Genomic DNA, 17,458 nt, shown 5'->3' with positions numbered 1-17,458 from the left:
CGCCATTTTTAAATAGTTTAGCCAGCTTTAAATAGTTTAGCCAGCTTTTTTTTTTTTTGCTGCCTCCAGCTTCATTTGAAACAAAATGGGTCTTCTGGCTGTGTCAACAACAACGCTCTTTGTGTGTGTCGCGCTAGGTCACGGCAGTTTACTGCGGCGTCGCTATGATGACCTGCCACGCTGAGGTGGTACTAAAATCTGCAATGGAAAACGGACGCACAGTGCGTCGAGTCGAGGCGAGTAGAGTCGAGGCGAGTCGAAATGCCAAAAGTGACGCACAGAACTCACAGAAGTAAAGGCTGGACTACAATAGAGCTGTTTGGAGCAGTTTGTGAACAGTGTTTTCTGTTGGAGATGGTAAGATGGACTTTGGGCTTTTTCACTTTGTAAACCTATAACATGCACAAATAAAGATATATACAGTAACACAATAAAGGAAAGGGAAAAGGCCAAAAAGCATAATATGAGCATAAAAGATTTGACCAAAAACATGCCTATTTCCTGATTTTCCCTTTTAGTTTTGATATATATGAAAACTTTGGGCAGCAAATACTGATATTTTTTAAGAGGAAATGGTTTTATTCCCCCTTTCTGACCCTCTAAAAACACCTCACATCCTGCTTGGTTGCCCTGAAACCTTTTTTACGCAAGACCCAAAAAAGTAGCAGAAGTTTGAGGAATTTGATATTTCTGTTATTCATGGCATGCATGAAGCATGAAGAACCGATCTGAAAGACATCTTTTGAAAGACAGAACTTTTGACAAACTCAAACTAAAAACACCTTGCATCATTTCGGTTAGAGCCTGGAATAACTCTGTTTTCTTCTGATGATTTCTGACCAACTTTCCTAATTAAAAGCACACTGTATGTGACATTTCAGATACTAATTTTCAGTCTTGAAATAACTTTGCTTTCTTTCACTTTCACCCTCTCTCGGTCTCTCTTTTCTTATCTCCTCAGAGATATAACGGTATGGCTCTGTATTATAACAACATATATTTTCTTTTCTTTTTCAGAATTACTGATTTATCACGGGAGGCTTGTGTCATGTGGACGCGTCAACAGTTTTGTTGTCATTACTTAGAATTTCTCGCGAAAGAAACTACGCACTATACCTTTAAGGAGTCACTCCGGGCTGAAAATAACGGTTTTGTTGCACCTGTAGCCACACCCAAACATAACTGCAGCAAGAACTGAATGTAATATGTTATATCTTTAATATGTTTTTTTATTTATTATTATTAGTTATCATCATCATATCATTATTTTAGTTATCATGTTGTTCCAATATCTTCTGACATGTTTCACATGCTAGAAATCTAATTTTGGAATGAAAGCCAATCCCTCAAGAAGACATATATGAATTTAATATTACAGAATAAGAGCAATATATAACTAAATAACTATAGTAATGAGTGGAAACTGTTGTAATGGCATAAATGGGTATCATCTCTAATCAGGATGCTATATTTAGAGAACCCTGTATATGTGGAGTAAATGCACCACTATTAATCACTTAACGTCGAAACAGTCTAAGGGTAAGTAGCTTTAACGAACTACGGAAACTCCTCCTGAAATGTTGGGAGGCAGACACTTGGCTGTGCAGGATTGTTAAATTGATTTGTGATGCACTTAAAGCAATAATTTTATAGCTGACCATAATTTGTTATATTGTTTTGACTGCATGGACGAGACTGAAGGAATGGGGATGTAGAATTACTCGACATTACAACCTCTTAGGCTGAAAACAACTTATTCCCACCACATCTCACCTGTATGACAAAGGCGGCTCTCCTCATGTCAACAAAGTGCTTCCTCTCCAGCACCGCCCTGAAGCGGCGCTGCAGCGTGACGATCCGCCGCAGGACTTCCTGGTGGAGGAGGGTCTGAAGACGCTGACGCTCCGCCTCCCGCAGGAACACCTGCATCACACAGGAACATTTAAATAAGCATGGTACTGGAGCAGAGAAGATGGTACACAAAAGATACATCTACAGTCCGTACCATGGTGTTGCCCACTTGATACCCAGCAGGAGGGAGGTGGATCCGTCTGAAAAACTCCCTGATGCCTGACTTGGTTGGGCTCGTGCCTCGAGGCAGAAGCACATGAAAGTGATGCACAAAGTCCTGCAACATGGTGTATGTGTGGTCAGAAAAGCAGTTTTAGATATGCATGAAAAGATAAATACAAAGCAAAAATATAATGGCCTTTCAAACATGGAAATAAAAATGCTTACTATGCTAATAACTGCCCAATGCTACAAATAAACAATATGTAACTAGGGCTGAAACTAACGGTTATTTTCATAATCAATTAATCTGCCTTGATTTCTTGATGAATCGATTAATTGTTTAGTCTATAAAATGTCGGAAAATAGGGAAAAATATCCATCATAGTTTCTCAAAGTCCAAGGTCTTGTCTTTAAATGTCTCGTTTTGGGAATCTCTGGATTTAAGAGGCAGAAAAGAGCTGTTTCTGCCATTTCTTAAGATTATTTTTTGGGGTATTTTTGGCCTTGATTTTTTACAGGACAGCCGAAGACATGAAAGGGGAGAGAGAGGGGGGAATGACATGCAGCAAAGGGCGCGCTGCGTCGAGGAGTAAACCCCTTTATATGGGCACCCGCTCCCCCAACTGAGCTACCCAGGCGCCCTCTTTCTGCATGAAAAAAATACTTTGATTACAACTAATCAATTATCAAAGTAGTTGCAGATTATTTTTTTATCGATCTACTAATGAATTTGTCAGCTAATCTTTGAAGCTCAATATGTTAGACTAACATGGCATGAGGCTAATAGATCTGCAGTAGGAGAGGATTACCTGGAAGGTATACTTGATGCTGTATCCTGATTGTCGGATCCGGACGGTTTCCAGCATACCTGTGTATCTGAGCTGTCTGAGCACCAGGCTGTCATTGAAACGCAAAGGCAGCTGACGGAGACAGAGATATATAGGGAGAGAGAGAGAGAGAAAGAGAGAGAGAGAGACAGAGAGGGTGAATATAATGAAACGAGAGTCGGCAGTCAGTCGTTAAATACAGCTTCTCTTAAGTGCAGCAGGAATTACCTTCTCAGCGTTGGAACGAATACATTTGACAAAGTACGGCTCCGATTGATCAAGAGTCTCCATCAGCTTATTGAGGGACGCCTGCACACACACAAAACACACACACACGCACAAACCGGTAACGTCACATCCACATTTAACGTAAAGACAAAGGCAGTGGTGGAAAGTAACATAGAACCATTACTCAAACACTGTACAATGTTGAGGTACTTGTACTTTACTTGAGAATTTCCATTTTATGTACATTAATCTATCAATTAGGATAATACAGTAATATAATAAACATGATTCTGAAATGGGGCCATTCTGCATAATAAGTACTTTTACTTTTGGTACTTGAAGTATATTTTGGTATTGCTACTTTTACTTAAGATAAAGATCTGAGTACTACTTCCAACACTGGAAAAATGCCACTTTTATGTTACAAAATAAGACAACATTTATGATTCAATATTGAACTCTTTATCGCCATTTCAGAATAGTTGATAAGAATTTGTATAAAGTAATGTTAATAGTTCACATCATAATTAATGCTTTTATTCAGGCGATAATATGTATTAAATGTATTAAGTAGTGTTTCAATCTGATATTCTTGTACACTTTAATGCCAGTTTATATTCATTATCTGCTGTTGCTGCGGCTGAGTCCCTGATGTTGTTGTAATCCACTGATCCTCCAGCAGGGGGCGACGGCAGCACTGACCTGGAACTGTGCGCTGATGCTGGGCGGTTTCTTCTTCTTGTGCAGGTGGAGCAGAGACTTGGTGATGCGGTCGTGGAGCGTCACGCTGCTCAGGTAGCGCAGAGACTTCACGTCCAACAAGTGCTGCATTCACAAAACCAGATAATATGAGGAGCTGTGTGTGTTGAATTTTTACTATTGTGTAATTGAGAGTGTCCTAACCTGTTGTATTACTGTGTGGTTTGGTAATCTCACTCAAAAAGAGAAGGCGGCTTTGAATAAAGTGGTTCGCTCAGCCAGCAGAATTATTGGCTGCACTTTTCCGCTCCTGGAGTTCATATATAAAGCTAGACTATTGAATCGAGCTTTACAACTGGCTAATGATGCCTCAGGCCATCCAGCAGGGGCTTTCTTTGAGATGCTTCCCTCAGGGAGAAGGTATCGTTCTGCCAAATGTTCTACTGATCGCCATTTACACAGTTTCTTTCCACAAGCTGTGATTGCTTTGAACAAAGCATCTTAAACTAGGCACTTTAAATTTATGTATGGGTTTCATTGTACAGCATTTTCATATTGAGCATTTTTAATATTGAGGCTTCATGTGGCTTTGTTTGTCTGTTTTTATGTTGTGTCCTCTGATGTGTTGACTTTGCACTTTGAGCTACTTGCAAATTTTTTCAAATGCAGGTTACACTGCAAATGGCTAATAAAGTGAATCTGAATCTGTGAATCTGTGTGAGCTGATACCGGTTGTATCAATCGGTTTTCTGAAGATGTATCACATCTTGTTGTTATGTTGTGATGTGTTTGTGTCTTACCTTGGGAAGGCTCGGCTTGCTTTTGACGTTTTTGTTCCTCCTACAGGTGAGAAATATAGTTTTTATGAAAAGATATTAAAAGAAAAATTCAGGGTATGAAACTACCATTTAAAAGAGCACGTACATTCATCAAGTTGGGGATAATTTTTGCAGAAAATTTTTTTTTAAATGGATAGGGGTGAACTAGAGATACCCCCCCATTTTAGTCCACATATGTTTCTTCTTCTGAATATCGTGGCTGTACTACACAGCCCAAAAAGCAAATGGAAAGCTGGAATCCTGGATCGGCTGTTCCTCATACTCGTTTTCCACATCTGCCAGCTAATAGAGGTAGCTACACGTTGCTGAAAGGGTGTGACAGGGTACATATGCTGGGGGGAAACTCCTAAAAAAGGGAAAAAACTAATTCCCATATCAGGACTAATATTAGACCCTGAGTGATACACACATTTTCATATTATGATTTTGAATTAAATCAGTTCAGACCAACAGATTTGGTTTTTAGACAACAAATCAATAGCAAAATACTGGAGTGTGTGTGTGTGTGTGTGTGTGTGTGTGTGTGTGTACGTGTGTCACTCACAGTAGGATGCCCTGAGCTCTCTCCAGGAGCTTGCTGCTGGTCGAGTTGAGGAAGATCCCGTCTTCTTCCAAGGCGGGACTTCCTGTCGAGGACACGCGACCAGACCTGGAGCTGCGACCGTTACAGCCGACACCAAAGCCATCCCTACATCAGGCAGGGGGAGGGAAGGAGAGAGACGGAGGGAGGCAAGGAAAGATAGAGGGAGGGAGTGATATTCAGTTAGGTTCGGCAGGACTATTTTGAGACAATGTTAATATCAGAAATACTGTTTATTGCAGTTTTACATTTCGATTTGTCACTTTTTTTTTTCATGAAGATTTTCCAAGGACCACACGACACATAGAGAAACAAAACAAATGAGATATTTCCCTATGCAAAGTTTTTAGGATAGAGGGTATTGTACGCTGCGCAGATTTTAAAGCCCCTTGAGGCAAATTTGTGATATTGGGATGTACGAATAAAATTGACTTGACTCCGATACTTAATTTGGGTGGTACTCACCAGCTGGCCTTCTCATTCAGGGCGTTGGTGCCTTGAAGATCTGACAGAGGTGTGCGGGGATTCTTCCTGGTGATACCTGGACGGCAGGAGAGGAGAATAAGAGGCATATGTGATTTAAAGCTCACTGGATTTATCTAGTAATTCATCTCCGACCACAGCATGAAGATCCACCTCTCCCATCGCTTCACCTTTATCAACAACCACCACGTTTTCTACAGAGCTTTAACCCATATCATCCCAACAACCTCCCTCTATCCCTCTCTTATCTGGATCTCTACCTTTATCTACCACTAAAGCTACATGTTGCTCTTGTCTTAGACTGGCTTTACTTTTCCCCAGTCAGCCCCAGTGTGTGTGTGTGTGTGTGTGTGTGTGTGTGTGTGTGTGTGTGTGTGTGTGTGTGTGTGTGTGTGTGTGTGAGAGTGAGTGTTTCAGTGGTTTTGGCAGTGGGACATTAATGCCGATGGAGACATTATATATGAAAACAAGCAGCTAATGAGCCGGGGGTTTCCAGTTTACATTTGTGGTTTTCTCTTGTTAAAGTTTAAACTCACTGCTTTTACTATGCCATGACTTATTTTAAAGAACTGAGGTCAACTTTGTAGTCTGTATACTTCAGTAAAGGTGATTCCTGAAGCTGTCAAGATACTAAATGGAATTAAAGGAATAGTTCCATGTTTTGGGAAATGCGCTTGTTCGCTATCATGCAGAGAGTTACCATCCTTATGATTGTACAATAAATATGAAGTGACGACCAGCAGCCAGATAGCTTAGCTTAGCATAAAAGACTGGAAACAAGGAGAAACCGCCTGACTCTGTACAAAGATAACATCTGACTCAGATTCAAAAAACAAGAATGGTTGAAAATGATGCGGCAGAGGTGGAGAAGAGTATTTTCCAAAATGTATCCTACATTTCACATAATGCAACTTGATCGTGTCTTTTTATTAGAAGTAGCACGCCTGGTAAACTCCCAAATCTTTCAAACTCCACGCCATCCCTTTGTGACACAGGATTTCCGTTGATTGTCTCCAAACCCAAGGCGAGATAATCCCTGACGATATCAACGGGGTTATCTTTTTTAAATATTTCTCCGGAGCCACAAAAGACATCATACAACAGGCTAAGAAGTATAAACCATGACTAGTGCGCTGGTTTTGATGAAATTCAGTGGAGTTTCCCTTTAGTGAAGGAAACTCTGGGGAATTTCCTTGGAAATTTCAGTTAAATCCCACCGGAGTAATATGTGCATGAAAACAAAGTGCTGTTTTACAACATGAGGACACGTGACAGTGGAAGGTTTGGGCACACGATGACACACTCACCGCACATGTACGAACAAATTCGTACACATCTGAAATGTGTGACAAACGACAAATCCGAAGGGCATCATTAAACCCTGCCAGTTCCCATGAGCCACATTCATCTGTCTGATCACTCATGGGTGGGAATAAGTCACTGCTGTTAGGTGAGTCAGTTGGACCAGAGCTCCAAATGATCCAGATGTCTGATTTCCAATATCTTATTAACAGCTGTAATGAAACCAGCTTACTGAGGCTGAAAATCATCAGCGATCCATTATTCTCAATTTGACCACCAAAGCCTTTTTCAATACAGCCTGGAATTCATTTCTTGAAGAGAACGGCTTCTGATTGGAATTTTAAAAAATAGAACTTCTCGCTTCAGCTCACCTCGATTAAACAGACCTTTATCGACAGGAATCCTAAATGAGTTGAGGGTTGAATATCACTCCAAAGTTGAAATTAATGTAGCTAAAAATGTAATGTGCTTCCAGACAAGCGTTTAGTCTGAGGACTGAGTTTCATGTCAGCTTGATGCAAAAAGATTCTGTGTTTTCATGATTTAATTTGTATTCACTGAGACTGGCTGGGACTGACCTGTGGCTGTCTACTTTCTATCAGCAGAAACATAATCTGTTCACTGAGAACAATGTCTTCCTGCGGCAGGAAACAGGAGACCTTTACGATCCGATACAATATGGCGCAGAGTCTTGAGGTACTTGGAGTTACTTACTGTATTTCTCGTCTTTGCATCTCTGAAGGATCTCGAGGCTCCTCTGGTGAACCGGGTGGTGAAGGAAACTGAAGCTGTCAACGGTTTTGACAACAGAACAGGAAACTGCTGCATCGTTCCCTAAAACAGAGAGAAAGAGGGCAAAGGGATGAGAAGAAGAGACTTAATGAGGCATCTCCATTTTAGAACAGTTTTATAATAAAAAAGACACAAAACAAGAAAATAAAAATGATGAATAAAAAAAAAGGAGGTGAAAGGAAAAGTGGGGCGAGAAGGTGAATTAACAAAAAACAGGAGAAGAAAAGCAGCAGAAAAAAAACAAAAGGATGACGAGGACGATAAGAATTCAAGAGAGAAGGAACAAAGAGACAAATCCCTCGGAGATAAGTCAGTGGTGACATTTTTGAAACACTCTGCTCTGTAACACTCCTCCCTGTTTGTGAAAATAAACAATGCAGAAGAAGATCTTCTTCCTCCTCCTTCATCTTCAACAGCAGAAGCACAACTCCAAAACTCTTCACCTCCTCAAACACACGCCATTGTTGTTGGTGCAGTTAGAACGAGAGTTTGGACATCACAGGACGAGCACAGCTTTCTTTACGGTAATTAACAACACAGTTTACGTGTGTGCTTGTAAATGTAGAGTGAAAAAGTTAAGATCATCTATTATTAAATAAACACTAAACAGTCATGTACTATATACTGTAAAAAAAAAAATAACTTTTGTAGTTATTCCTGTTTCTGACTAAATGCAAGAGTTATGCACTTTGGGCTCAAACTGAGGTTCAATCATGTAACATAACATAATCAGGGCTGCCACTCATGCGTATTATCATTTGGGGTTATTTCTTTGGTTTACCTGACTGTTTAGTCTACGATGTCAAAAACTAGTCAAACATGCCCATAGCAGAGTTTGTTTTGTCTGACTAACAGTCCAAAACTCAAATATCTTCCACTTACAATGATATAGAAAACAGAGAAAAGAAAACAATTATCACATTTGAGAAGGTACAGAGAACAGCTTTTTTTGCTTTGTGAATTACATAACCAATGCATTCAATATTAAAACTGTTGATGTGGGTCCACTTATCAATGAATAGACTAATTGTTTAAGCACAAAATATAATAAAATAAATATAAAACATAATATAAACAAATATAATGTTACAATAGAACATGGACATCTGCAAGTGATGTCATCTAATTTTGGACTAAACAGGTTAGTTAACGGTCAAAGCTAACCTGCTTCATCACGACTGTGTGGAAAAAAAACTGATTTGATTGGCAGTAACTAAGCAACCCACCAACTGTCATCACATTCCAATTCTAATGCTGAATCCTGATTGGTGCACAGAGGTACATGACATCAGCTATTTCAAACACGCAAAATAACCAAAACTAAACTAACTGTGGCAGATTAAAGTGTGTTAATGTATGAACCTCATACTCATAGTAAGAAGCTGATTCAGAATATATGTTTTCAGGGATTTTAACCTTTAAGCTGCTGACACGTTCAATAGTATATTATATTGGACTTGAAGACCTTTGCTCACCAGTTTTTTTGTGGGTGTGTCTGCGGCCGGCCTCCCTGAAAGCCACCAGGGCTCTGAAGTAGGCTCGCAGCACGGCCCAGCGGAAGGTCGCCATGGGGTCGATTCCCATCAGGCCGCAGATGAAAGCGTTCTTGCTGCTCTTGAGCAAGGCTACGATGTCGGGACGCATGTGGTCAGTGTTCTTCTCCCTGAAGTCCTGGATGAAGGAAAGACACATGTGCATCCAGACAAGCGTTTAGGTACTCCTCTGAGGACTGAGTTTGTATCATTATTAGACACAGACAACCATAAACAGTATGTGTCTTTTCTCACCTATTGATATTTTCTAAATATGTAAATGTAATGTAAATATGAAGCTAAGCAGTTATCTTAGCTTAGCTTAGCATAAAGAATGGAAACAGGGGGAAACAGCTGGCCTGGCTCTGTCCACTGGTAACAACAGGACCTTTCAGCACCTCTAAATCGAGATATCATGAGTTGATCAGTGAACTTAAAGGGTAACTACTATTTGTTTTTTTCAACCTGGACCCTATTTTCCTATGTTTTTGCGTCTAAGTGACTAATGGGAACAACAATCTTTGACATTGGTCCAGTATTAAGCAAGATCGCTGCCGTCGGCAAACAAGCTAGGTTGTAAGTTAACAGGGCAATTGTCCAGCTTGTTTTTACCTTCACAAAAGTTCTCCTTTTGCCCCCGACAGGCTCAGATTAATATTGTAAGTGTCTGACAACATTATGAAAAGGATTTCTAAGGAGGTTGACCTTTCTGTTAAAGAGTAAGATCCTTTTATTAAACATAAAAACATCTGTGAAATTGCTTTTGCTAAACCCACCAGACTATGTAAATAAACAGTAATTTTAGCATCGTAAAATATACTTCATTCAAAGTCAACAGAAACAAAATAAAACTATGAAAAGCCGTTTTGGTCTTCCCACTTTTCCAACCATCACAACTCTAGTTTTGGTTGAAATAAACACATAGTTTACCAATTTATATGTGAAAATATGATGGCTCTATACACGCTAAAAGTATTGCTTTTTTAAAAGGAGTCTGGTGGGTTTAGTGCTAGCGACTTCAGAGCTGTTTCTGGTTAAACAGAAAGGTCTCAAAGAGTTTGTAAAGGTCTATCTCTGAAGGGATGTTTTCAGACACTTACAATATGAATCTGAGCCTGTCAGTGGCAAATGCCCTATTAACTTATATTGTAGCTTGTTTCGCTTAAGCGAACTCGCTTAATACTGGATCGATGTCAAAGATTGTTGCTCCCATCAGTCACTTACACACAAAAAACATAGGAAAATAGGGTCCAGGTTGAAAAAACCGGTTGTAACCCTTTAAGAGGTGCTAATTGGACAGTTGGTAGTTGGTTGATTTTGGACAGAGCCAGGCTAGCAGTTTCCCCCTGTTTCTTAGGCTTTATGCTTAGCTAAACTAACTGTCTGCTGGCATATTTCATTTAATTTTCCAGACAGAGATCAAAGTTATATGGATCTTCTTATCTAACTTTCAGCAAGAAAGCACATAAGCATATTTCCCAAAAATGTCAAACTATTCCTTTAATCTTGTTATGGAGCTGGGAAAAAAAGGCAAATATCTGAATCATCAGCTTCTGAATGTAATGATCATATATAAAGCAAAGTTAAACAAACTGGAAATATATCATTCATTCATATATCATTTTCCATACACCTTCCACTTCTTCACATTAAATATGAGGTGCAGAAACGCTTAAGCACACAACGTTAACCACCGTCTCTTCTTCGGCCTGTAAGCAATTAAACACCTCGACTGAAGCTGCGCTATGATAACAGAGCTGTGAACTATAAACCCTTCAGCATTTTTCTCTCACCGTATGATTCGAGTCAGCTGTGCGTTTGCTACCGAGCCAACATCAGACACATTTCACGACTGTGGCTCTCGCTACACAATTCACATGAAACAACTCCTTGGCTCTCAGCAGATATGGGATACCTTTCCACGTCCACGATAACCAACAGTTATGGATTTATGATATACAGTCAAACAACAATATGCTCGCCCCGTTCCAGCACATGTGCTTCTTATCAAAACGCAGCTGGAAAGCGAACAGAGAATTTGATTTAGCTGAAAAAATATGTTGACAGAACAACAAGTAGGTCTGCTGCAGAGTTTCATAAAGCTTTAAGTGACGCTTCCTTTAGCTGTTCAGAGATTACATTTTTAGACTACCACACACACACACACACACACACACACACACACACACACACACACACACACACACACACACACACACACACACACACACACACACAGTTCTGTTTAATTTACATTTTAGGAATTAGGAAAAGATCCAATCCTGATTTACATTACGCACCACACAATCTTCACTTCTGTTAAAGAGCCCTTTTTTTTATTTTTTCAAGGAACTGATGGCTAACAATCACAATTTTGTGAATAAAGACATTCTTTCTTCGCAAAATTGCCGCTAATTGTGACGGAAATTGTTCTTTATTAAGTCACCCAAAGGAAGATCAAATCAGACAACAGTGGATACAATTTGGACATCCGGAGCTCAGTTGTAAAACCCCCAAACAAGTTTCCTAATTTGATTCCAGCCAATGTAATTTTGGCATCTGCATGATATCTTGGCTCTTCAAACCAGGTAATAACAAAAGAAAAAGCATCTGAATCAGCATCAATCCCGACTGTGGTTTGCCTCCTTTGCTTGATTTTGTTCGGCTATGGTTCTAAACATGAGCGACTGCTGGAAAGAGATGTCAACATGTATCTCCTTGTACCCACAGATCCCTGATAGATCTGGGTCTATCTTTTCTTTTTTTTTTAAACTGGTTTTAAGCTTCAGTTTTATAAAAGTGTGTTATGTTCTTGAAAGATAATAGACTCACATTTTTGGGTGCCTTGATTGGGTTATTAGAATGTAATAGCATTGTTCTTGTGACAAAAAAATGAATTGAAAAAGTAAACGCTTCACAGATATTCATTTATGTTACTAACTTAATGCACCGGAGGATGCTTTACACACACTAACCACATTATAGTACAGTTATAATATCATTTATGTGCATTCTCACATGTAGAAAAACCCACTTCCAGTACCGACACACCCGAGCATCTCACCTTGACTCCGTACTTGACTTTACCAGCGTAGTGTGTGATGATGAAGGCGGGCTCCATGACAGCGGGGAACTCGATGTAGCTGTTTCCTTCATGCTGACGCTTGAACTTGTCCAGCAAGGTCTGATTGGAAGCCTGGGGGAAACTAGAGGAAACATGACTTTAATAAGGCGCAGGTTTAAAACTTAAATGATGTGGACTTAAAAAATAGAAATCAAAAACTCTAAAATGAATCAGTGACTTTAGACTTGACGCCCAACAAAACCTTTTGTTCGGGAAACTCTTTGGCACTTATTTTGCAGAAGCCTTTTCTTTCTCTCCAGGAAAAAGGGGAAGCTAAACACAGTAGCACACACAACCAACTACTCCATCTTTTTTACTTTCATCTACTTTTGACAGTGCAAACGTAGCAGCAGATGATTGTGCAACTCCTTTTCCCTCACCCTCAGGGATTAATAACTGTCACAAACTTAATGTTGAGGTTTAAACTTAACCAACATTGCAGCACATCTACTTGCACATTCTTCTTTGGTATTTTCACCTTTGCTTCATTGACATTTTACCCATTTACTATTAACCTCAACATACCTAAAGGGATGTTTCACATCATCTAAAGCTCTCCTCCCTACACCTCTGAAACGCGCTGCTGGCTGAGCTATATATCCGCAGGGGTCTTACAGCTTGATGCTGTTACTGTAGAAATGAACCTCCACACTCGCCCCCTATCCTGCAGTAACCTAATCCACTTCTCCAGAGGCCCCGAAGCTCCACTAACTGTGAATGATGAGATCTCTAAGCGTCATTCTTTCTTTCTGTGTAATCATTTAGCATGAAGCTCCTTCCTGTGGCAGCATAAATCCCAGGAGAAACCCTGTCCCCCTTCATTTTTTCTTCAGAGATCCCCCTTTGACCCTAATTCTCAAAAGTGGTCCCCCCTGTGTCACACACAGGCGCACACACACACACACACACACACACACACACACACACACACACACACACACACACACACACACACACACACACACACACACGTATGTATATATATTTCTATACACAAATACTGTATATACACACACACCATTTGGTCCATTCCAAGGATCATTCGATCCAGATGAACCAGCTTTGCTGCTAAGTGGCCAAGTAAGATGACAGCTAACATAGATAAATATGGCTGTGTGTGTACCGCCTGATGTGTTTTTATGCGAGTGGTGGTGGGGGGGGGGGGGGAGGGGTGGTTTGATTTATGGATGAGAAAGATGCAGAGGCAGAGTGCTGACCTGCAGGAGGAGAGTGTTTCACAACAGAGAAGGGAAAGAAAAACGTGATCCAAAGATGCTGGCGGAGGAATAAGAACTTCTGCGTTATGCTTTAGTCAAGCTCTGGTAGAATTCCAAGTGTTGGTATCAATCAAGCTAATGAGGAAAAGTCCTGCACAGGGAACAGTTTGTCTCCTCGATTCACCAGTCGGGTGCTAAAGGGGCTTGTGCAGGGTGATATTAACAAAGTATGCTACAATGAAATATGTTTTGCTTTCAGACAAGCTCGGGATGTAAATTATAACAGGGTTTCAGCAGGTTTTACAAAGTCAAATGGTAGACCTTTATGAATGAAATTTAAGACCTATATCACGACATAAAAGTACAATGAAATGCAGAGTCACAAAAGTACATAACCCTGTATAAAACCCTGTATAAATATGTCTACTATGGCATTGGAAACCTACACAAGGAAAAGACTTAAACTTAAACCTTTTCAAACAATACTCTTCTCTCCAATTGGTTTCCCTCAAAAAGTCAAAGCCTCAAACAACCACCAATAATCGAGTGTATTTAAAAAGTACAGGCTTGATTTTTTAAATAAAATACTCTTTTCTCATGTGCTTATTGTTTAGAGTTAATTTGAATTAGTGGAATTTTTTTTTTCCCGTGGAGCTAGAGTAAAGGTCAGGGGATCACTAAAAACATTGTCTGGGGACCGTGAATATCAACAGCAAATTTTAATGGAAAGTAAAAAAAACAACCACCAATCATTTGATCTATAACTGTTTTATAATGGACTTGCCATGCCTAAGAAATCCTTACATTTACGAGCTTATTAGACTTCAGGAAAACATGCAGAGGCACTAAATCACACAGCTAATGCCACGTGAGTGAAATGACGGTTTTAACGGTTATAACGGTTATCTAGTACGGTACCTACATTGATAACGTGGAGATGAGATGGATTAAGGACCTGTCTGATTCAGCCCAAAGTGTAGAGGATTCCAACCATAAGTACAAAACCTTCTTTTAAAGTTATACGGCTAACTGCTGCTTCCGAAACTATGAACTCTAATTTAGCAGGTGACGTACTTGCACTCCTCGTCCAGCAGGTGGAACAGCGCTGTGGGTTTCTTGCTGATGAGGTTGAGGCAGCCGCTGTTGTCGATGTACTCGATGTTGTGCCAGGTGATGCCCTCTGCCCTGTACTCCTCCTGCAAGGGGAAACACAGAGGAAGGAAGACTTTGGGTGACTAAATATGCCACGGGCAAATTATTTACAAGTTCTGTCAAAGCTGTGACAGAGAAAAGGGCATCATGTTCAGGTTACTTAATAGACGTTCACATACACAACAAAAGTACTATTGTCATCTAATGTTTACACAGATACCATCTGGGGGTCGGTGTCTTTCTAAAGGACATTTTTATTATATTTTCAGTGGAGAGGGCCCTCTTTTCCTTACTTTTTTCAGCACTGAGAGATTCAACGATCATGTAGTCTATATCTACGGTGGTCCGTGGATATAGACTACATGATCTACATATCGTGGTTGGTCCGGGTGTCACCCTTTTCAGCCGGATGTCAGTTACCTACCGTTTTCTTTGTGTTGGAATTCTAAACTCCGGTGGATTTGTGAGGACTATGGTTAACTGCTCCTCAGATCTCTGCAGGGTAAATCCAGACAGCTAGCTAAACTACCTGTGCAATCTGAGTTTTCTGTTGCACGACTAAAACAGCCTTTGAACGTACACATGTTCCACCCGGGGCTATTTACTACCGGCGCTCCGTCCGGCGGTTTAAATAATCGCCAATAAAAAAATAACGTTATTCTCCCATCCCGGAATGCTGCGTGACTCGCCACACCCTCCTCCGCAGCGCTGTGGAGGAGGCAAGACTAGCTATAATGTGACAAACCTGCTCTCCACCAGAGGCACGCAGACTTTTATAACAAGAAGTAAAGTGTGTCTCACAAGCGCCAGAATGTATCATACTTGTGCATACTCTCCACGGTTTAAAAAAAAAAAAAAGGCCAACCACTGTTTTTACAGCACAAAAAAAACTAAATCCCCACAATGAAAACACCTGGCTACTTGTAGATTCTCCGTAAAACCACAGTCAGTTGGTAACATCTATGCGCCCCCGGGGGCCAATGACAACTGAAGTATATGACCCATGTCCTTTTACTACCCTTATGGGAGAAACCAGTGAGAGACACCAGTTACAATCCCAATGCTAGCTGGGAAGAACAGTGGGGGGAAAAAGTGGAAGAGGAGGTACTTAGTTAAACATTCTCCTTTCTCTGGAAAGCTACTGCTGAGGTACAGTTGAAGGTATGTAAACAGTTCCTGCAGGTCACAGTGTGTCTTACTGTTGGACTGCTGGAAAAGAGCATGCACACTCAGCAAACCAAAGCACAACACTAAAGCTTAAGGGTCAGCAGTGGCGAGGCAGGGAGCCTAGCTGAACTAAAGTAGAAAGGATGGGGTCTGTTTCAGGAAAATCAATAACAACAACAACGATCAAAGCACTTAAAATGGCAGCCTCGAGAAGCTGCAGTGTTCTTTACATCCCCCCATACCAAATGATGGAAAGAACAACATACTGCTAATGTTGCTGTACTTAGAGCGTTGCCAGTAGTTAGATACTGTATAAAGCAGTGGGATTATTACAAACAAAAGCATGTGCAACGTTGACAGTACATTTCATGCCGCTTTACACTAGGGCTGGGCAATATATCGATATTATATCGATATCGTGATATGAGACTAGATATCGTCTTAGATTTTGGATATCGTAATATCGTGATATGACATAAGTGTTGCCTTTTACTGGTTTTAAAGGCTGCATTACAGTAAAGTGATGTACTTTTCTGAACCTACCAGACTTTACTAGCTGTTCTATTATTGGCCTTTTCCACACTTAGACATGATGTTCACATTACTGATGATTATTTATCTAAAATCTAAGTGTAAAGATATTTTGTTAAAGCACCAATTGTCAACCCTAGAATATTGCCGCAATATCGATATTAAGGTATTTGGTCAAGAATATCGTGATATCTGATTTTCTCCATATCGCTCAGCCCTACTTTACACTGATGTTTCTTCAGTATAAATGGGACTTTTGTGAAATTTGATGGAGCAAAGGTTGAAGGGGGGTGCCATGAATATGCCTGCCAACTTCATGAAAACCTACTCAGAAGTTCAGATTAACAATTTTCAATTGTTATCATGGACAAAGCTGTCTTTAAGGGTAATTTGTGACCTTATGCTGGCGTTAGACAAAAGCAAGCAAACTTTACATCACAGTTTATTAATAATTCCTTCAGTTTCAATAGGGCCTTCGCCGCTGTCGGCGCTCGGGCCCTAATTAAGTACAAAAACAAGGAGATGAAGTGTAAACCACACTTTAAAAGTTATAACTAAATAATGAATTATAAACTAAGAAAAAGCCAAAGAAAACAAAACAAGTTGGTTTTAAACTGCTATTCCAATTCTGTAGAAATATTAGAAAAATAAAAGGTCAGAGGAGTCAACAAATCATTAGGAATCATCTTTCAGAAACCGTTAACAACAATACCAAATGTCATGGCAATCTAGTCCAAATGTCCAAATATCCTGCTATGGTGAACAGATGAACCTACATCTGCATCCTTAAGGCATTGGTGTGCTACAAACACGAAATAAAAAAAACAGAAATGTGCATAACCCTAAAATAAGCTGTAAATGTGAGTTTATTATGTTTAGTTTGTGTGTTAGTATGAGCATATTGTATGTATTTGTGTGTATGTATTTTAAATCTCACTTTGTGATAACGAAGGATTCTGACAATCAGTTTGA

At 40.0% G+C, this 17,458-nt stretch overlaps 1 protein-coding gene across 7 annotated transcripts in view; it reads right to left on the bottom strand.

The window, feature by feature from the left end:
- Positions 1 to 17,458, bottom strand: part of LOC114559845 (unconventional myosin-IXa) — a 159,322-nt gene that overhangs the window by 23,439 nt on the left and 118,425 nt on the right. For all 7 annotated transcript variants that reach the window (XM_028584826.1, XM_028584821.1, XM_028584824.1 and 4 more), the window contains exons 11-22: positions 14,711 to 14,832; positions 12,360 to 12,501; positions 9,239 to 9,434; positions 7,686 to 7,805; positions 5,652 to 5,727; positions 5,151 to 5,294; positions 4,568 to 4,607; positions 3,771 to 3,893; positions 3,069 to 3,149; positions 2,823 to 2,933; positions 2,006 to 2,128; positions 1,774 to 1,923 (exon numbers count right to left, since the gene is read on the bottom strand). In XM_028584826.1, coding sequence (XP_028440627.1) covers positions 1,774 to 1,923; positions 2,006 to 2,128; positions 2,823 to 2,933; positions 3,069 to 3,149; positions 3,771 to 3,893; positions 4,568 to 4,607; positions 5,151 to 5,294; positions 5,652 to 5,727; positions 7,686 to 7,805; positions 9,239 to 9,434; positions 12,360 to 12,501; positions 14,711 to 14,832 — 1,428 coding nt within the window. The remainder of the gene's footprint in view (positions 1 to 1,773; positions 1,924 to 2,005; positions 2,129 to 2,822; positions 2,934 to 3,068; positions 3,150 to 3,770; positions 3,894 to 4,567; positions 4,608 to 5,150; positions 5,295 to 5,651; positions 5,728 to 7,685; positions 7,806 to 9,238; positions 9,435 to 12,359; positions 12,502 to 14,710; positions 14,833 to 17,458) is intronic.

Source organism: Perca flavescens, chromosome 8 (assembly GCF_004354835.1).
Source record: "Perca flavescens isolate YP-PL-M2 chromosome 8, PFLA_1.0, whole genome shotgun sequence".
NCBI classification, from domain to species: Eukaryota; Metazoa; Chordata; class Actinopteri; order Perciformes; family Percidae; genus Perca; species Perca flavescens.
The sequence above is the reverse complement of the archived record's forward strand: the minus strand, read 5'-3'. Positions and strand labels throughout refer to the sequence as shown.